General features: G+C 40.4%; 1 protein-coding gene across 7 annotated transcripts in view; it reads left to right on the top strand.

The window, feature by feature from the left end:
* Window positions 1-21,662, top strand: part of SOX5 (SRY-box transcription factor 5) — a 611,216-nt gene that overhangs the window by 544,778 nt on the left and 44,776 nt on the right. For all 7 annotated transcript variants that reach the window (XM_053977622.1, XM_053977623.1, XM_053977626.1 and 4 more), the window contains one exon: window positions 8,998-9,144. In XM_053977622.1, the coding sequence (XP_053833597.1) occupies window positions 8,998-9,144 (147 nt within the window). The remainder of the gene's footprint in view (window positions 1-8,997; window positions 9,145-21,662) is intronic.

Raw genomic sequence — 21,662 nt, 5'->3', positions numbered from 1 at the left:
ATGGTCTCCTTCTACCTGTACTTCCTCCTTTCTGTGTTCTTTCCAGGGAGGCTTGGCACGATGGAAATAGCTCAAACACAGTCCTGAGCTCCCCTTTAAGGCACAGACATCACATTCCTTCCTCTCTACCAAGCTGGAAGAGAGCAGCCTTGTTTGTGATGGACTGAGTGTTTGTCCCTCTCTACCTCCTGCACTTTTCTCCAGACCCTTTGACCACACAGTAAAGCTCAGGTCAAAGAGCAAATTAAGTTTCTGAGTGAGCTGAGTAGATGTCACTGAACTCCTGTATGTGTCAGATAAATGAGGAACAACGTTAATTTATCCCTCCAAGGACAGTGGATACAACTGTAGGATACTTAAGGTTCACAAATACTCTTAGTGTTAAAGGGGAAACAGACAGGAAAGAAAATGTTTCTCATTTGACTGTTTGATGTCATAGTTAACAGATAAAGGTGCAACTATAGGGGGGCAAAAAATATCCGAGTGTGCATCTGTTTCTTTTCCCCTCCAAAAAACTAATTTGGCATTGTTGCTTCTGGTAGGTGATTATCATCTCTTTACTCTTTTAAAGAGAGACTTCAGTATTTCAGGACTCACTTCTTACCACAGCTTTTCAAGAAAACATTTCTAGAGAAGGCTGAGTGCAGAGTACCTATTTCACTGCTTCATGCCTGAAGAAGAGGGACAAGCCACCAAGGAATCTTAGAATATAATCAATATATAAGAACCTGATAACATATCAGCATTCAAGTCAGCAAATCCATGTTCTCAAAATAAGAAATGCAGTTGACCTTAATCTTTCTACTACAAGCTCTGCACTTAACTTCAGGAGACACAGAGTATTCAGATTTGGAGTAATTAATTCAGTATCAGTCCTAAAGCAGGCACAGATTTTCCCTGACTTAATTCCCTGTTGAATACAACAACTTAAAATGCAAACAGAAAATCTATAAATAAAAAGTGGAGAAAGAGTTGCTTAAGGAAATGTGTGTAAAATAGTGAAATGCCTTAATTATAGCTTGGCAATTTGAAATATATAGAACTTTATTTACAGTAATTCTGCTGGCAGTGCTTGCTTGTTAACTACTCTGGTCACCTAATGGATAACAATGAATGATTTTCTACAGTACCAGTCAAGTAAAGCAATGCAATATGAAATAAGTGTTTTGTCAAACGGCCACTCATAGAATTTTGGTCTCCCATATGAAAAATTATACTTACTGAAAGTCAGGTGCTCTGAGCTAGTTGCCAAAAATCTGGATATATGTATAAAAAAATAAAGCTCTTGGGAAGCATGCCTGTGGTAAACAAATAGGCAGTAGTGAGCTTTTTCCTATGGAGTAAAATGTCTGGGCCACTTCAGTGACTTCAAGTTTCTAATTTGCCAGAGCTGTGCTGGAGCAGCAGTCTCCATGTGGAACCTTCATTCAAACACTTCATCTTCATTACAGAGCAGTCAGCTCTATCCTGCATTACAGAATAGTTGGTGATAAAGGCAATGCACTTTACAGAACAAATGCCCCTTCTGAAGCTGCGCGTGCCTGTTGTTTGTCACTGCTCTACATTGCCATTGGCTGTTTTACTGTATCATCCATAAGGAATATGCTGTCCAAAGTATGTCCTTACTTTAAAGACATTCTTTGTCCATTCTTTCTAACATAAGAAGTTCCATTGGCATAAAAATAATTAATGGCAGCAAGAATAAATTATATTCTGGTGCTGCACAGCAAACTGTAGGAATAAATTGTTGCCAGCTTATTTTTTTGAATAGTTTAAAATACAAACAATATTAATTACTTTCCTCTATGGGGATACCTTATCTGCAGCATTTCATCCAACAGGCTTTTTCCATAAGACATTATCAAATTTCCTCTCCAATTGCATTCCATATAGTCACTCTATTTCAATTAGTGTCATATGGTGTGAACATGGTATGTATGAATATGTAGACCACTTGGGCAGTTTTCCAGTTAAAATCTCTTTACTTGTAAGGAGCAGACAATCTTAAATACAGTTCACAATTATATTTTATCACAGAGACTAACAGATCTTGTTGGTCTCCGATAGGAAGTGTCTATTGATAAGTTCCTACAGTTACATCCTGTAGAAGGATTGTCTTCTTGTTAAGGCTGGGACAAAGGAGCCATGAGGTCTAGGCTCTAATCTGGAGTTTCCTACAGTCTTCCTGTGTCACCGGGAGCTGTCAGTTGTGTCATGGGTGCTGGTTCTCACCTTGCTAATAGCTGAACAGAATTTATCCACTGGCAGAATTAAAGACTGCTTTTCAAGGAAAACTGCATTTCTTCACATTTGAGGGTGTTACAGTTAGTGTCTTTCCCATAGAAGCTCCTACAAATTTAAACAGAGTTGTACTTTAGTTAAAATGTGTGTCCTATCCATCAAAATTGCACCAGTTTCTAAGAAAACTCAGAGCTACCATAAATTGTACATGCATGTTTTACTTTGGTCACCATTACTGTTCTATAGTCAAAGCAAGCATTGTTTTGGCCTGGTGACTACAGTGGGATTATTCTCAGGAATAAGGGCTGCTGGAACCCTAGAGATCAGCTACCAGAATCATATTTTGTGGAGACTTGTGGTCACTGATTCTAAAAGTGATGTTTAGAGATGGTGGTTACTAAGTCTGTGCCTGTGTATAAATGAAGCCTTGTTCTGTTTGTGAATGCTTCACAGTTTTTCTAATGAGAACTTGTTTTCCTCAATGTTTCCTTCTAAGTCTCAGGTTTTTTTAAGGCTAGAGAGGCTATTATGTTGTCTAGTCTGACAAAACAAGATGTAAAATATTACTGAGCACAATAAATCTTGTTTAAAGTTCACCTTCATGGAACACATCTGATCTTGACTGAAACATCATGAGTCAAAATTTCTCTAGGTAGTTCCTCCACATGTCACCAATGCTCTCTCATTAGAAGCAGTGTATTAATTATCTACTAACTAGCCCAGTCCCAAATTTCTAATACTTATTATTGTTCCTTGTTATGTGATTTACTTACCTGTCTTCTTCTCTTTGGCTAAACGCAGAGAATAGCCAGGGTGGGAGTTCTCAAAGAAAGTCAGCTGGATTTGGAGGCCATGGGAAGAAGCAGTGCAGCTTTTCAATATTTAGCTTGTTTTCTCTAGTCTCTGTGTGGCCCACAATTTTGGGGTGATTTCTTGCAGCTTGCTATTTTTTGCTTGGTGAGTAAAGGAAACATTAGTCCAGACGAGGTCCTTTGCCACAGAGAGTCTGTGCACACCTCAGCCCTGGGAGCAGGGCAGTTCCTTGTGGGAATTATTTGTGATAAAGGCAGATGTGAGATGGAACAGTAATAGCTCTCAAATGTGTTCAGAACTCTGTGGAAAAAACCAAAGTAGAATAAATCCCCAAATAAACCAAAATACTGTTAAGTGCATCTCAGGATCTTGAGCTCTGTTGTTCTTATCTGACGTTACCCCAAAGTGAAAGCTAGCAAATTCACCTTGCAGTGTGTTCTTCAGGCAAGTTTTGAAGGAGCAGACTGTCCTTGTGTTCAAATATTATCTTTATTTTCTGAAAATCTCCCATTTGATGCAAGCAAGGGACACTTAGAAGCCTTTGCTGAAGTTTGAATGTACAAATTACTGTGTCCCTTTGAAATGTTTGACTAACAATCTTTGAAGGAAACTCAGACAAAAATAAAATCTGACATTTCAAATATGTAAATAAAGAACTTTTTTTTTGGTAGAATATCTAGCAAGCATTGCTACCAATCACTAATAAGTGCAGCTTTAATTCTATTTTCTGTAGCTTTTATCTATGTTGCCAGTCATTTTAAAAACCTGTCTCACAGTAGGATGTACATCAAATGTTTGTTTTCAATGAATTCTTTTTTCCTTTTCAACTGAAAAACCACCTGAACAGATTCAAAATTAGGCAGAATTGCAAAATTCTTTTTGCCTTAATCTAAGTTTTCATGCCTTATGTAAGCATAAATTTGAGGTAAAGAAAAATGAAATTCATGTATTCTGAGTGAGTCTCATTTTATGCCATTCCCCCCCCATCCCTGATTATGCAAAAAAAAAAAAAATAAACAACATAAAACCAAAAACAAAGAACAAGGCCATTCATGTGTATATTTTTAATGATGGGTCTCGGAATGACAAAGAAATTGAAGTGGTGGATCAGTCAACAGTTCAAACACTCAGGCACAGTGGTTTGTAAATTCATCGCTGTGTTGTCTTCACTGAAAAACCACTTTATCAGAAACAAATTTATTGCAGTAACTGATTCACTTCCCACTACCACCTGTCTCTCTGTGTTTTTTTTTTTTACGAACAGCTCTTAATCTCCACTGTTCACTAATAAAAATATTTTAATAAGAGATAATACTGTAATCCAAATGCCTATAGGTGCTTGAATCAACTATTTCTGCCTGTGTAATTGCTAGCACTTTGTTCAACCCTTTTTAAAATTGCTATTAAATCTCATTCTCATTTTCTGTATTAATAGAACAAGAATTCATTTTTAGTGTACCCTCCAAGCAGTAATGAGCATTGTTAACGTGTAACAACAATGCCCAAGGGGAAAGTTTTCAGAGCTGGCCTAACCTCAAGGCTTTGCTGTTGATGTACTACAGAGTCATCAAGCCAAGAGCTCTTAGAACTAGTCCATTTAGAGAGTTCAGCTGAATATTTCTGCTTAATATATTGGAAGAATTATAAATTGTTTAGGTGGTGACCCAGGGAGAAAGGGGTATTTTTGTTTAATAACTTAAGAATAGAGGGGCAGCATTAAAAAATTAACAATACCTCCTGCTTATTTTAAAGTGTATCAAATTGTGCTTTTGTTCTGATGATTTTGCTTCCTTGCAGATTTTCATAAGAGGTTAATGAGAAAAGATTAACAAAACATGCAATATTGCACATGGGCAGGGGAGACGGAACATAATCTTTTAGTTATAAACAAACAATAGATGTTACTTTTAATTGCTTTTTCAGAAGCCCAAATCTGCCTTCTTGAAGAAGCATTACGTATCTTTTTAAATTCAGAATATTACCCTTATTTATTATGTATAGCAAAAATAAACCTGCCTAAAGCTGTAGTGCTTCACTGATTGCAAGTGAATGCCTCGGCCACAATAAAGCAGTCAAGACCCTATAGATAAAAATTCCTTATATCCTACCCAATGATGAAACCAAGACCTCAAAAAGTGCAAGGAAAACAATGTTATTCTCTATCACTCCTGTAATACACTGGGTTTGAGCCTCTTAATTTTTACCCTGTGTAAAGTCCTACACAGAACTTTATCCTGTGTAGGATATAAGGATTTTTTATCTATAGGGTCTTGACTGCTTTATTGTGGCCGAGGCATTCACTTGCAATCAGTGAAGCACTACAGCTTTAGGCAGGTTTATTTTTGCTCTAATAAATAAGGGTAATATTCTGAATTTAAAAAGATACATAATGCTTCTTCAAGAAGGCAGATTTGGGCTTCTGAAAAAGCAATTTAAAAGTAACATCTATTGTTTGTAACTAAATTATTATGTTCCATCTCCCCTGGCCATGTGCAATATTGCATGTTTTTAGATGTATTTTAGATGATAGTTGAATATTTCTGCAGAGATTTATTGATTGTTCCGAAATCTTCCGATGCCAGTAGGGAAGCAGGGGTAGAAATGTTCTTTTGTTGGAGTTCAGTTTGTCTATCAAATGAATGCACAAATTATTGTCATTTTGCCATCTTGTTTCACAGCACTTGGTCACACCATTGCCCTTTCCTTGGGTATAAGCTGGAGATGTCCTGAAAAATTTAAATATGAATAGACAAGTTCAATAATGAAAATGCTCAAAAATATGGAAAGTTTAAGAAATGTGCTGCATGTTGTGTAATTCTTTCCATTTTTTGAAACAGGACAGTGATATAGGAGCAGTCTTCCTGGTAAAACAGGTTTCAGACCCTTGCAATTTCATAAACACGAGCTTTTCCTTTGAGAGCTGGGCCTGATACTGCTTTTTCTGTAGAATAGTTGGTTTGTGTTGCAGACAGAGATTTTTAAGAGAGGACTCTTAACAAGGGACCTTTTATAAAATTTTATTGAATGTTTGGTTTTAATTCTCAAAATAAATCAAATTGAGGTGAGATGTTGAATCTGATAACAGGAGGACAGAAGGTTTTAAAAAGCATGAATGAAGGCTTTATAGATTTTGTTTCACCCCTCCTTCCAGGTTTCTCCACACCATACTGTGTGTTTCATTCTCTTCAGGTATGTCCATCCCCAAAGTGAGAGTAAGGCGTACATTTGAAATTTCATATATTCCGTTTTTTCACCTGAAAATAAGGCTTTCTTCTGCATGGAAAAATTCATTCCCAGTGCTTATTTGGTCTTTGCATGAATTGTCAGAAAGGTGGCTGAGGACAGAACTGTGAGGAGGAGCTGGCTTACAGCCATTGCTCACAGACCACTGGAGGGTGTGAGGTGTGCAGATCCCTGGATGTGGTGTTGTGAGTGTATTTCATGTTGTTCAGTTCTCATGATTCCATCTCTGGATAAAGATTCATTTGGGAAAGTCTTCCCCCCCAGAAATTTCTGTGAAGCTCAGGCCCTGTATGGTCTGTCAGGAATCTCCAGTTGTCCAAACTGACTGTCATTTTTACCCTATTTTATGTGGACTAGACATGTTCTAATGATGATATCTATATAGATGATATCTAATCTATAGATTAGCAGCAAGCTTGAACTTTTCTTGCTTAATGGCCATCTCACTTTGTCTTTTTCTCATAGTTGCCTAAATTTGTTTTGTCAGTTTTTCACCAGGGAGCAAAAGAAAAGGAAAAATCTTTCCCTAGATCTGCTCTGTCACCCCCAGAGTCCCATTATGTTTGAGATGTTCCCTAGTCATGGATCCTATTTCTTTAACAGCCATTGTTCCTCTGATATATTATATATATAATTCATACCTAATGCTGGCTTAGCTTTCATGGAACTGCCTGCTGTAGTTCTTCCCTGGTTCACAGAGACCCTGTTCCTTTCTCCCTGCAGAATTTGGGATTCTTTAGAAAGAATGAATGGATATGAGCTTCAACTGATAAATACAGGCATTTGAATCTGTGACTTACTTGGGGCTGGGTTGTTTTTGATGACTTTATCTGTCGCTGATTTGCATCTTTTTGGCTCAGACTCGCTAGGGGTAAATTAATAAATAAATTTGAGGAAAAGGCAAAAAGGGAGCAGATGAAGGAATGGATGATAGGGAAAGAGGCAGAATGGGGTGGACTATTGGTGATTAAGAAGTATGGAAAAATAAGGATCAAACAGTGATCCAAGTGGAGGAAAGAAATAAAATGGATTCAAAACTGAAAATAATAGAGTGAAAAAGAAATAAGAAAGAATAGAGTGAAAATGAAATAAGTAGGAACTTGGTGACTGATTACACTTGGAAGAGCAGCTACTTTTAGCTGTGTGGAAGGGCTGGGGCTGCCTTTGCAGCAGCAAAAGGAAAAGTTTGTGCAGGGAATCTGGGGAGATGCACAGAGCTGTGCAAGATTCAGAGCCCTTTGATCAAGGGCTTTTGTGCTGTGAGCTCATGTTAGCAATGTCTCCGCACCTTTTGCACAGATCCACGCAGAAAATCACATAATGAATTCTCAGGTTCCTCTTTCAGCCTTGCTGGTTTGGATTGGCATTTCTTTGTGCCCTCCCATCTTCATTCCTCTATTATAATATAAAATTAACTGAGAGAAACAGCAGCAAAACAACTCAGCACTGCCAACAAGACTCCTTAGCCTTAGCTGTATTGAAGCCACCCTGTTTTTTCACATCCAGTTCCATATTTCTGCATGCTATCCCTTGTCATATGGCAGCTCAGAAGCTCTGTAGGTGCTACCCTGCAGGCAGAGGGTGTCTTGGTTCAGTGTTACACACGTACTGCCCAGCACTAAGCACTCACACAGCACTAGGATGGGTCCTGGAAAGGGGTGCTGGGGCTGAGCAGGGAAAAGTCTTTGTTAGTCCATTCCTGCTCTCCTGGGCTTCTGACTTGGGAATTCCTCCCTGTTCACAAAGCAGCAGCAATTGTTGCTTCTCCTGCCCACCATGTTTATTTTCTCCATGTTTCATTAGGAGGTCAGGGGAGCTTCCAGGCACTTCTAGTTTGCTTTCTAACTTTCTAACTGCTTTTGATCTCTGTTCCTTAAACTCTACTGTAGTGCTTAGCTTTAAGCAGATGACTGTGATTGTAAGTATTCACATGTTAATAAAGAAGTATGTATTTAAAGTGCCTTACTGGTTTAGTTTTGAAGAGAAAAACATTTGCACTCTGTGTCTGCATTGCATCTATCACAGAAAGGCTTCTTAGAATTAACTGGGGTTTCTAATAGTTAATGGACAGCATTTTGCCATTGATATGTGTATATTTATATTGACTCTAGTGGTTTCCCACAACTCAACTGACAGTGGACTCCTACCATAATTACTAAATAAAATTTTGACATTCCCTGTCCCAGACACCTTACAGCCTGGGGGAAAACAGGGAAAACACAGCAAATAAAATAAAGAAACATGAAATGGTAGCACAGAGACCATCATATCCAGCAGCATATGTGCTTCACAGGGGTTGGTGCATATTAGTGGTGGAAATGCTGTTATGCCTGTGTCGTCGCAGGAAAGGAAGGATGGTCCAAGTAGCTCAGACAAACCATGGGGATTAGCTTCTGTTCCCTGTTGAATCCCTGGACACACAGGGAAGCTGGGACACTTCTCATGGTGACGTCTCTGGTTCATCCCTGGAGGAATGAGTCACAAAAGTGAAGATGACATTTCATGTCTTGAAACACACATGTGCTAAATAAAAAATGCCCATTGGAAGGAAAATGTATCATCTGCTGTAGAAGTTTTGGGAAGTTTATTTATTTATTTATTTATTGATGATGTGTCTCCTGTCTTCCTCCCCACCCCAATTTTTTCTCATCTTGTTTTTTGCTTTTTTTTTTTTTTTTTTTTTTTGTTCTGTTTTTCCAGCAGTTGTATGCTGCCCAACTTGCTGCGATGCAAGTGTCTCCGGGAGGCAAGATTCCTGGCATTCCCCAGGGGAACCTTGGTGCTGCCGTGTCCCCTACCAGCATCCACACAGACAAGAGCACAAACAGCCCTCCTCCCAAGAGCAAGGTACTGTACCAGGCCTGGGCCTCTGGGCTGCAGGAAGCTTTGTTCCCAGTACAGCTCCCTGAAATGGGAGAGTGTTGTTGTAAAATAGCCAGGAAGAATTCAACTAAGGAATTCAGGGAGAAAGCAGTCCTATTTGGGTGACAGCAAGATCTGGGTGAAAAACATGTCCTTCCTTTTTGTTAGTGCCCTCTAGCATGCTGTCCATGTCCTTTATCACGTCAGGAGAGATTCTTTGAATTGACAGTGGTGTCTTGTTTTTACCCTAACAGTAAAGCAGCACAGATTAAAAATAACCAGACAAATAAATAATACCATTGTCAGCTCAGTGAGGTATATGTTCAAAGAGCGAGAGACATGGCTTGAAATCAGTAGCTGCTGTGTTGATGAATCAAGCTCTAGGTTGTCTTTTCTCTCTCTCCTTACTGTAGACTTTATCACTTCCTGTGGCTTTTCCTTGGCTTGGCCTCTTAGAGCAAGAAATCACAAAGCTGTGCAGTACTTGAGGGTAGATGATTGGGTTTTGGGTTTTTTAAAAAAGTGTTTGGTTACCCACTTTGTGCATTTTATAAGGGGGGGGGGGGGTGTCTTGTGTGTGGCTGGCAGCTTGTAGATCTCCTACACTTAAAATCTCAGGGTTGATTTTTCTTCTCCTGTGCAGCAGGAGAGTTTCTCATGAGATCTAAGGGGCACAGTGTGTATTTTGTGGCCATTGCAGGACTCCAAGTCCTGCCATATCTGCTGGTCGCATCGAGCATAGCCGTTTTTAATTGGCAGCTGTCAAGATCAGCTCTGTTCTCTCCTTTCTTTTATTGCTTTTTCGTATTTTTAGGTGTTCCAGTGCCTTTGGCTTGCAGTTCTGTAGGAGACAAACACAACTTATTTTACAAAGGCGGGGGGAAAAATAAACTAAAAAAGTGGGCCAAAAGGAAAGGAAGGGGGCTCCAAAAGGCTGCAAAATTGTGCAGAGTAAGTCCTGTGCTGCATGCTGTTTTCAATCTGCTGTGTGCCAGTTGGAGGCTCTGAGAGAGCGCGAGAGAAAGAGAAGGGATAATGCTGAGAAATGATAGAGTGGCTGTGACCTCCACGCTCAGCCTGGAAATCCAAGACATTGATTTCACTTAGCATTCCTGCTGAGAGATCCGGCGGAGTTCAGCTGTAATAAAAGAACAAGATTCTGTTCTAATGGTAATGGCGTATGACAGACATATCACTCTGTCTGTCCTCAGCACCAGGGAGGTGGGAGCTGCAGAGAGGGCACCTGACCTGCCTGGGCTGCTGTGCCAGTGCTGCTCTGAGCTTTGAACCCAGCCTGGAAGCACAATTATTTATAATACTAAATGGTAAAGAAACCTTTATAGAGCCCACAGTAATTAGAAAAAGGCTTACACAATAGTGCAGTGGCCTGGCTCAGAAAACACATTGGCAAATCCATCATAATGGCAGAAACTGAAGCTTATGTGTTGGAACTAAACACCTTCCTTGGTATCTGTGTGGACCTTTCTTTGCTTTTTCAAAGCTTGTTTGTGTTCAACAGCTCCAAAAGTTTATTTTCTTCGCTGATTTTTTTTTTTTTTATATTTAGTTTTTTTCTAACTGTCATCAGGGAATACGTCTTGAGTTTCACAGACTTTTTAAATTTTTTTTTTTAAATCCCTATTAGCAGTTTGGTTCCTGAAGTTAGTTTGTGGTGATCTTTCTCACTCTTACTGTACATCAGACCTCCACAGATGAATAGTTAATGCCTCAGAATAGCTTTCAATAGATGCTGTTTACTGAATCTCTATTTTCAGACCACAGTTTACACTGGCACAGCTTTGGTAATACACTCGAGTGTTTGGAGACAAGGAGACAGCCTTACCTGAGAGTGTGTCAAGCTACTGGCAAACATCTAGGTCACTTCTGAAAAGCTGTGGCTTTTTCTTCTCTTGTGTAGTGTTAAAGTTAGTGTGCTGCTCTTTGCAAGGATTCTTCAAAGTCAGCCTCAGCAGCAGATGGAACAACTGTTGGCTCTAGAAATGCTGAGAAGCATCAGGGTGAGTTTGCCAAGGATCATCCTTTAAATCTAGTAAGACTTGAAAACATCCCTGAAACTCCTCTAAGACCTTGGCAACTCCTGTTTTGGCAAGGCTTTTATCAGTGGCCCTCACCAGTGTTTGAACACTGTGCTGGACAGGCTGCCCTGGCATCTCCTGCCATGCTGCTCTCCTCTCAGCAGATGTGACCTGGAATAGTCAGATTCACTTCCCAGGGCTCTGTCTTTCAGGAAGCCATGGAGTCGAGCTGCCATTATGCTGTGCTGCACACATTCTGTCAAGTTTTGGTTAGGAAGCCGAGCTGGTGTCGTACATTCTTCCAAGAAGAAATCCATGCCAGAAAAACTGATTTAAGAAACAGAGCTAGTGGAGGCTGTCCAAAAGAAAAACGCGTGTGTCTTGCGGAAATGGATTTTAACACAGCTTCTTCCCGAGCAGTTTTAAAAACAGCCGGTATGCTAATCATACCATTCAAATTTACCAAGGCCTCCTCCACAGCCCGCTTGAAAGGCAACTAGCTTTGAAGTTTGCCAAATTGTGCTGGATTTCCAAAGTCTGTCTTAAGCACATTTTGCCTTTGATCGTGTAAATGCCTGTGTGCTGCCCTGTTGGCTGTTCGAGGTGCTTGCAGGCTCCCAGGCAGGAGAGAGCAGGCAGAGGTGCAGATAAGGACTAGGCAGAATAACTTTCCAGCCCTCTTTGTGATTCATTTCCAGCCTTTTGCTTGCACAGGGCCATGCACAAGATAAAATAAAGCAATGTTGCTTGTAGACACTATGTTTGTCTGAACTGTGACCTCTGCCATGCTACCAGGACTCTCACCTGATAGCTCCAGTCTTCACTGCCTTCAGATCAGGTGCTTTATACCCTTGGATGAGGACAACAACTTCACCCCCACTTGTAAATGGTCGGGGCCCTGTTCATTCCTGCCTTTGTTTCTTGCTGTTTATGTGACGTGGATAAATATAGCATCTAGTGCCTGCATGCTGCAATATCCTGGCCCTTTCCATGTAACCTTTCAAGTGCAGTAATTCTGGAGTGAGTTTCCATTGCAGCTTGTAAATGTAGCTAAACGTTCCCCCTATTTAATGGAGCACAGTGTATTGTCTGTAGCATCTGCTGTAAAACAGGAGCAATTCAGTGTGAAATGTGACAGGAGAGAATTCCTGGGCACTTTTAACCTTGCTGTGGCCTCAGCCCTAACCCTACTCACACTTGTGTCTCCATCAGTGACAAGAGCACGCAGATTGTCCAAATCAATTCTTTTTTTTTGTTCTGTTCAAATACTTCTGGCAGCGATGCTGCCATTTGCTCCGCAGTAGCACCTGGGAGTTGTGACAAGGAAAGGAAATGTGTTTCAGGCAAGCCAGAAGAAGCACTAAGCAGCTGGATATACACAATCAGCTTCGCCTCAGCTGCAATATTCAGAGAAATATCGATCTGAATCTTTAACTGAAGAGGGTGCTTTAGTTTCACGTTATCTGATCACCAAAGTGAACACTTCTGATGGAATTTTCTTCATGTCACCTATGGGCAACAATTAAATGGCCTTTGAAAGTTTTAGTGCTTGTGCAGATTGGCCTTAAGATGGCCAGAGTCTCTCCAGAAGAACTTCTTCCACTTTTGAGGGGTGTCTGCTGATGGTGCTCCAGTTGCTGCCACAAGCACCAGCTGTGTGAAGGACAGAAGGGGACCAAGGTGTGCTTGCTCCATTTTCATCTAGGGAAGGTCAGGAAGCTACAGAGTCACTGCTGACTTTCTTACCAAGTCCATGTGAGACCAGGGGGAAAAATAAATTTGGAAAGGGGCATTTTAATTCAGACACGCCATAGGCTATGTTACGAGGAAAGGTAAGTGAGCTGTGAGGAGCTGATTGTGGATTTTCCCGTCCCAGGCAAAACTGATGATGGGACTACCTGGTTTTGGTAGGAAAGCTTTCTTTATTAAAATATAGTGGAAAAAAGAAAAGGAAGACATCTGAAGGAAAGAAGAAAAAAGCCGCAAAACAGTAAAAAGGCTCATAAAACTCATCTATATGATATTTCTGATTCAACTCCAGCCAAATTGTTGACTTGAAGTTCATTTTCGATGACTACCCTAAGCAGCCCTATGAAGTTGGGTGCACTGGTCTCCCTTTCTCTCATCTCTCCCTTTCATATGTTAGTGCAGAATGTGGAATTTTATCCTGGGGAGGTCTTGGGGAAAACATTAATCCCCATTATGTGCACAGCTGCATCACTCACTTGCCATATGACTGTGACTGTGGCAGAAGCCTGGCTGAAAAGTGGACATGCAGACTCCTTGTACCCTCAGAGCTGCTATTTGTGAACAGGCTAAGGGAAATCATCTAATTTAAATTAAAATTATAAAATGGCTGTGTACAGGTGATCAAAGGGCATGATTGTGTTGGAGGGGGACAAATTCTTATCTCTGAAGAGCAGAAAAGAGGAACTTGTCTGAAACTAACCCACAGCACATGTTAGGCCCCATGTGCTGATGGCAGGTCTTGTCCTGTTTAGTGGCTGAAGAGCTCAGCACCTGCTGAATGCCTGTCCAAGCAACAGGAAATTAAGGTATCCTTATTTTCATTAGAGTACTGAGGTATTTTAGAACGAAGGACAGCAGTTCTCATTAAAGTGATTCAAGACACAGCATCCCTGATAAAACACTGAGGCTATATTTACAGAAGTTTTATCTCCAGCAAGTTCTTCTATTTTAGAGAGTTTCCAAGCTGGACACAAATCTTCATATGCCACCGATTAAAAAAAAAAAAAAATTCTTGCTAAATTAATCTATTAATCTTTTCAGCACCGGAATAACAATTAGCACTAGAATATTATACATCAGTACATCCAAAACATTTTTCAGTGATTGCATTTCCCAATCGTCTTGCCAGAGCATCAGACAGGTCAGAAATAGCTATAAGATAATCAAGGAAAAGTTTACAGTACAGATGCAGTGATGAGTAGGGAGCTGTAAACTGAGACCTCATCTGTGTTATATTCTTTCTTCAGTCTTCCTGTCCATTCTTGTAGTTGATAATCTCTTCACCTGGGAGCCTTTCTCATTTGCTGCCCATGCTTTTGATCCTAAATAGTAAAATGGGGAGTTGGTGACAGAATCTTTGAAGTTGTTTTCCTCTTCCTTGCTCTTCTACCTGTATACGACATGCTAGCATATAAAACAATAAACTTTTTAAAACATTTACTGGAGCACAGTGAAATTATGAGTATTAATGGAACTTACTAAGATGCTTTTCTAAAATAGCTAATGGGTTCCAAACAATAAAAGCAATGTTAGTAGCAGTATCTAAACAGCAGCAGCAGTAGGGCCTTGCACAGCATTCTGCCTGCCTAACAGCCCTCCTTACTTTCCTAAAAATAAATTAGATATGTGGAGGGGCTCCTAGGATGCTTTTTCAGATGAGCTGTCCACAGCTCTTCTTTCCTGATACCGTGTCTCTCTGGCACGAGCATGCCTCACCAGCAGGAGCTGCCAGGCAATTAACCCTTGTCAGGCTCAGCTGGCACTTTTTATAGTGAAAACTCAGAAGAAAATACAACAAAAAGGGAGAAAAACCCTCCAAAATCTGCCAAATTTGCCAAATGATGGCAAAACAAAAGTGACATACACAAGTATCAAGCTTTATTCCTGAGAGAGAGGTCCTCAGAAACCAGACAGGGAACAGCAAAGGTGTAAAGCAAAGTGGTAAAAAACAGTCACTGTGTCCTCACTGTTTCTCTGCTGTTCTTTGCTGTTAATGCCTTCTGAACCTGATGTAAATACATAAAATTGGTGGGGTGGGCATCAGGTAGTAGCTCTCATTAGTTTTGTGTAGATGATCCCCATTCAAACACCAAGGTATTCCAGCAGGCACTGAGGCTGTTCCCAGAACCCCTCAGTGCTCAGGTGTGCTGGGATCTGGCATTGGGTTTCTGCTCAGTGTCTTACCCTTGTGTTACTTAGAAATACCTGAGCATTAACTTCTCAGGAGCTTTTTTTGACAGAACTGCCCTTCTTCTGTCAGTTGGAACGAAGAGCTTGGATGAGAAAGAGCAAGAAGAGACTGGATTAGTCCCAAATAAAAAAACGGTGTCACAAAGTCAAGGGTTTTTTAATGCCACTGAGAGAGCTGTTGAGCTGATGGTGCCAGTTGTCCACAAAGTCCTAAAAAAAAACAGTAAAAGGGCTTTAGGAGAGCGGGCAATCTGGAGCTGCATAATGCAACAGAGAAAAAATTTCATTTTTCTGGTTGCAGTGGTTTTTGCTGATACTCCTTGCATTTGGGTGGCCTTGGTCTGTGGGAGGGAGAGTTAAAAACAATTTGGCAGAAGGTCTTTATGCTGAAGAAGGGGAACCAGCCATGAGGAGAGCTACATGAAGTTCATTCTTCACTGTGTAGCAGCACTGAAAAGATGGGGAACCAATATTAGCTGTAAGTTAAATATAGATAACAAACCAGGGAGTTATGCCAATATCAGATTAATGTACAGTTTCCTTCAGAATGTGAAATTCTTATTAAACGTCATGCTTTATTCCAGAGACTTGTTTTTTAGACTCTGGGCTGTTAAGAGTCCCTGAATCAAGGGATGGGTTTATTCCAGGAGCACAGGCTTGTGCAGGTGATGGCAGTGTAGCAGTGTACCTGTCCCATGGATTAGGAGGGAGCTTGAAACGAAGCAGAGAACTCTCACTCTCCCAGAGACTTCCAGAAAGGAACCAGGCACTTCCCATCAGGAATTAAACCTTCCCTTTTGCAGCTTCAGCTCAGATGTTTGAGCATTTCACTGTGTCAGTAGTCAGAAGAGAAGTGCAGAGGCTGTGTTGGCAGGCCTGTGCAGTGGACAGCAGCAGAGCCGCCTCTTACCAAATGCACAACTCCTTTTCAGCACAGGAAGGGAGTTTCTGAGGTGATGGAATGAAGTTCCAGTGTGATCAGTCTGACAGCCCCCAGAAGCTGCTTGTTTTGTCTGCAGAAGGGTGGTTTGTAGCCACGCTACACGCTGGATTTGAAATTAGCTCCTCTTGACGTGTTCTGACAGAATGCAATTCAAAGTAAGCAGCAGAGAAATACGTTTTGCAGTAGGGATTCCTGTACCCGCAGCTGAATGATAATCACGTAACAAGGGAGCTCCAAAAATATTTTAATCTGAAACATTTTAATCTCTAATCCCTGGTAGCTGTGGATATCTGAAGAGAAGCAAAATTTAGCAGCAGAGTGGAAAAATCTGTTTTATTTTCAAATTCAAGAAGGCAGTTTCTTTTAGATTAGTATTAACTTCAGATTTATACGAAGTGCTTGGCAACTGTTTCACTCAGGTTTCTCAAAACTACACATTTGTTGTACAGAATGCAGTTTGAATTGTTCAGTGTAAAATGAGCTATTGCAAAAGAGGGATTCAGAAACATTATGTGGAAAGCATCACTTTAGAGTACACATATTTTTCAAAGCAGTGTGGCTACGTGTTTTGGTTTCATAATGTAGCCTCCTTAAGGTCCAAGGTCCTGAAGTCTTGTGAGTATGTAAGAATCTCATTAAAAAAAAAAAATCTTCATGTTGTCATGCCTGAAACTTAGAGATTGGTATAAATGTATCTCAAAGGCTTAGAAAGCAGCTAAGGAAATTAATCTATGAGTTACTTTTTTATTAAAGTGGGATTAATTTTCAGTCTCAAATGATAGAAGATTTCATCTTGACAATTCTGCTAAGACATAAATACCTCACAGCAGAATTAGACTTCCTAGTGTAGAATCTCCCAGTAAAAATGTTTCAGTAATGTCCAGAGAGAAAATTCAGGAGTATCTGAAGAACATCAGAGGCAGACAAGCTGATGAGACAGGCTCTAACGTATGAAACTGGTTTAAAATTTCACCCTTGATCACATGTCCTTATCCATTGATGCTGTCAGACTGTGAATTCCAATGTGTACGTTTTGTGCTAATGAATGAGTTTAGTTTCTGTTTGTTTCCTTTCAAATTGCTACATTTTTCCTTGCTGCTTTTAAAGAAAAGATAAGCTATTGCCAGAACTGGTAAAAAAAAGATATTAGGAAAAAAGTGTTTGATAAAAGATTTCTGAGTGTCTTGGCAGTGGAGGGCATGGAGGAGAAGACCATGTCTCTGATGGGAGCAACGCAGAGCAAGTTTTTCAATTTAGAATCATGATGTTACAGAAGTATTTTAACTTTAGAGGTGTTTCATAAGTTATTAGTGTTCCTCCAAGTTTCCTAGTGGCTGTGCCAGCACCTGCTGGTGTGTTGGAAGCCTGTGTGCTGTGTGTGTGTGGAGATGCAGCCCAGGAGTCTGTCCCGGGCTCTGTCTCGGCTGACGTGCCGGGCAGTGACAGCTCACGTCAGGATCAGCCACGCTGGGTTCTGTGAGTCCCAGCCCAGCAGGAGCTGCTCGGTGACAAACACAGCCCAGCCTGACATCCCCATGGGAGAAGGGGCACGGAAAGCTCTCCAGAGCTGGGTGCACTTATTCATCTCCAGAGCGCTCCAGAGAAAGCCGTGAAGCAGCGTACCACAAAAGGGAGTAATGCAGTGACAGGATTAGTAAAGCAGCTTAATTCAGTGTACAATTAGAGAGAAAACAGATGTATGTAGCAATTCTGGAGAGCATTTTTGTTGTGTGGGTTCTTATGAATTTCTTTCTTTCCAAAGGTAGCTCTCTCAGGGAGAGCAGTCATTCCAGGTCACTGATTATTTTTATCTTTAGCCATGCTAAGAGCTATATAGGCTTCAGGTTACAGCTGTAAGTTAATATATTTTGAATTTAGCTTGTTGCTTGCCTTGGTCAGTCTTGAGCTCTGCTAATCTAAACTCCTGGCTTTTTTCTGTCTTGCTTGCAGACCAGAATGACCCCTTCTTGTGCTTATTTCCAATACTCTTAGTCTTCTCTGAAATTATTTTCTTTCCCTTTCTGGGTACTCTCCTCCTAATTTCAAATGTCTACAGAAAAGAGAGTCTGCAATTAATTAATTGAAATTAATTAATTTATCTCTATTTGCTTATTATTTGTCATAAATTAGTGAATAGTCTGTACCTTCAACATTTTCTGTAAAGGCACAGAGCAAACTTGGGGTCAGGAAAATTCAACACATACATACACACAGACCTTGTGCACACTCACACACACAGACTGAAGCTGAGGTTAAAAACAGCCTCACATTTGGACAACTCTCAGCAGTTTCAGCAGTGTGACATCTGCAATCTCAAATGGATGTGGTATGTCCTGCTATTGCCTTTCCTGTGCTGCTGTTCCTCACCCCCAAATGGTGGTGGCTCAGTGCTGGCTGGAAGGATTCCCATGATGGTATCTTTTGGGACTCACTTTGTAAACCCCTCTGGGCTCAAGCAGAGGAAAATAATGCTGTATAAATACATGTTACTACTGGTGAAGAGATAAAATTATCTAATGCTTACCAAGTGCCCCAGTGCCTTGTCTTGATGATAATTAACTGGTGACATACACATTGAGTCAGTGCTCTAGGATTTGTGCCCAGAATAAGTCACAGAAACATAGCAGCTTTAGCATAGGAGAAAAGGGCAAAGGGGGCTTTTTTTCCCTTTTTTTTTTTTTTTTTTTTTCCTTTTGGATAAGATATGAAAACTGCCCAGAGCTGGCCCTGTTCAGAAAAAGTGAATCAGTCCCTTAGAATTCTTTTTTTTAAGATGTCAACTTCCCTCTCATACTCTTCTGTGAAGACAAAGAATGTCTTAACATCTGTATTGAAGTCATCATTGAAATAAAAGGAGATCTGTAGACATCAGCTATAAATCATCAAGAAATGGCTTGTGGGTAACCTTTGACACAGTTGAACCTACTTGAAATGAGCTAGAGCTGGATTCACTGCCTTCAGTGAAGCCAGTAGGTGGACTGGAGGTCTCTTCTCTCTCTCTGTCTCTCTTTCCATCTCTTACAGTGTCAGCTTCTGGGAGGTGAAAGTGTTCTGGCTGAGTGATGAAAATGCATTTGGATGTGTTCTTAAATAGACATTTGTTTTATGCCTGAAAAGAATAGGTTGGTCTTAATAGTGTGGTACTGGGGGATTTTAAAGGTATTTTGTAAGGCAATTGTCAGCATTACAAAAACTATTTTAACCAATTGTTTAGGCTTGAGGAACAGCATGGAGTAGCTATTGTGTGTGGTTGCATGCGTGTTCTCCAGAATTAACAGGGAAGGGGTAGATAAAAATCTGCCTAATTTTGCATAATGGAATTTTAGCTTTCCTGTGATCTGACTTCAAATTCCTGCTGAGTTTCTACAGTGTAACAAAAATACTAGTTTGCTGTTGTTAATTTTGATTTCTAAGATGCAAGGTTTTAAAAGGAGCTGAAAGTATACAGCATCTCATGGGGACAAACTATGAGTCTTACTAATGAATCCAGCAATTAGTGGTTCATTGTGCCTGCCAGCAATTTGGCCCCAGTGCTGGTCCTGATGGTGATTTCATTTCTGCTGGTGTGAATCAGGAATAGGATCTGAAGTCTGTGCACCAAGGGAGGGCTGAATACTTCTTCAGCATTCTTCTGCTTGTATTCTGCATTCAGCAGCAAATAGTAATAAACATAGGTAGGGTCAATATGTGTGGATATAGATATAGATATAGATATAGATATAGATATAGATATAGATATAGATATAGATGATATAGATATAGAGAGAAATATATAACACCAAGAGTAGTTCCTAAACTTAAAGGGTTGCAAATGGTGGTGTTGCCATGCAGTTTCATAAACATGTCTGATGTGTGCCCAGTTTGCATAGAATAAACCCTTTTCATAGGTGAAAGGTTGTCTTGTCTCCAGTTTTGTGAGAGAGTTGAGACAAAGGGGTGACCCTTTGCTTTCAGTAGCCATGTGCTCCTGTGCAGATCACTAGAATTTATATTTGGTGATATTTTATGGTAACTTCACAAAGATGTTAGTGGCCATGTACAGAAGGTTAGATAAGGAGTGGCTCACTCAAATTCACAGAGAAAGTTTGTTGTAAAGTCAGGAACTGAACCTGAGTCTCTCTGGCGTGACCTAGGGGATCAGCAATTGAAAAAAGGATTGGCTGCAACAATTCCCAGCCATTCCCAACAGATGTTCTCTCAAGTGGTTGACCCCCACATATGGGATCATGGATGGGGTACAAATATTAAACAAATTCTTCTATGAGTGCAGTATTTACTGAAGGAGCACGTGTTGCCTTTCAACGTTCCCTACAGTACCTTAAACTCCCTCCAGTTTCTGCAGCTGCTGATTACATTTCATCTTGCTGCTAAAAGGAGGTGAAACATAAAGATACCTGGCAGGATCAAGTGTAAAATCATTTTGATTCTAGTGATCTGGGATGTTTTTAATAGCATGCAAACATTAAAGACAGATGAGCTTTGTATTGATAGTTTTCCTTTGACAAGCTATTAGTTGGAAAAACAAATTGTCAGGCAGGTCATATCTACAGTTGCAAAACATATCTTGACATTTTTGTGTGCATCTGTACAGTGTATAAATACAGTGTATATTATCTTTGCACTACATATTCATAGGGCTGTGCTTGCTGCCTCTCTTAGTGAAAAATATACCTAGGCTGCATAGAGATATCCAAAGTCAGAGAAAGCACAGGTGTTTTTTGAAAAGGAATTTCTTAGCCCCCTGCCAGTTGTCCAAGCTGTTTGAAATCTCTTTTCTTTCAAGGTCTTTGGACTTGTTTCTTCTAAAGTTCTCAACAGCTGGGGTTTTTTTTGGGTGGGGGAGGGGTTGGGTTTGTTTTGTCTTTTTTTCCCCTGAATCTTAGCAACTGTGAGCATCTCTGCCTCTCCTGCCTGACCACAGCAGGATGAGGGGTCTGTTGCTAATTTGTTTTGATATGGTTCTCTTTGGTCTGTATTCTTTTTGAAATTAATTCCTTTTGCAGGTGTGGGGTTAGAGGTGGTGGTGTGCCCCCAGCGAAGGTGTCATCCACCACAGAGAGGAGGTGGGAGGCTTTGATCAGTGTGGCTTCTGTTTTCTTGTTGTTCATTTAAAATGTACCAGTTTGTAATGCTGTTTGGCTTTGCAGGTCCTTGTTCTATTTCCTTCCAAGTCTTTCCCCATCCTTTCAGGTTTGTCGTTTTTATTGCTGTTCATTCTGCGTGACGTTTACTGGGGATTATTCCTTGGAAGGTGGTTCAGTTTAGGCAGCAACAAATCCAGTCTATTTCCACTTTTTAAACAGCCTTGTTATAGGTGGAAGAGGGCATTAATAAGGACACAACTCCACACATTCAACCTTCTGGGTTTCATTGGGACAGAATTATGCGGAAAGGATTTAAAAAAGCAAAATTGACTGGGCACAGACCACTACAATTTCCACCCAGGACAACTTCAGGAATAGACAACCACAGATCAAACTGTCTGACCTCTGTCTACTTTTTTTGTAACTTGTTTTGAATCAGCTGGACATTTTGAGAGGTTCAGTACAGTATCAAAGGAACTGCCAAATGCTGCTCTGAGGAAG

This window comes from Vidua macroura, chromosome 5, assembly GCF_024509145.1.
Source record: "Vidua macroura isolate BioBank_ID:100142 chromosome 5, ASM2450914v1, whole genome shotgun sequence".
Classification (NCBI taxonomy): domain Eukaryota; kingdom Metazoa; phylum Chordata; class Aves; order Passeriformes; family Viduidae; genus Vidua; species Vidua macroura.
This window is presented reverse-complemented; position numbering and strand designations above follow the sequence as displayed.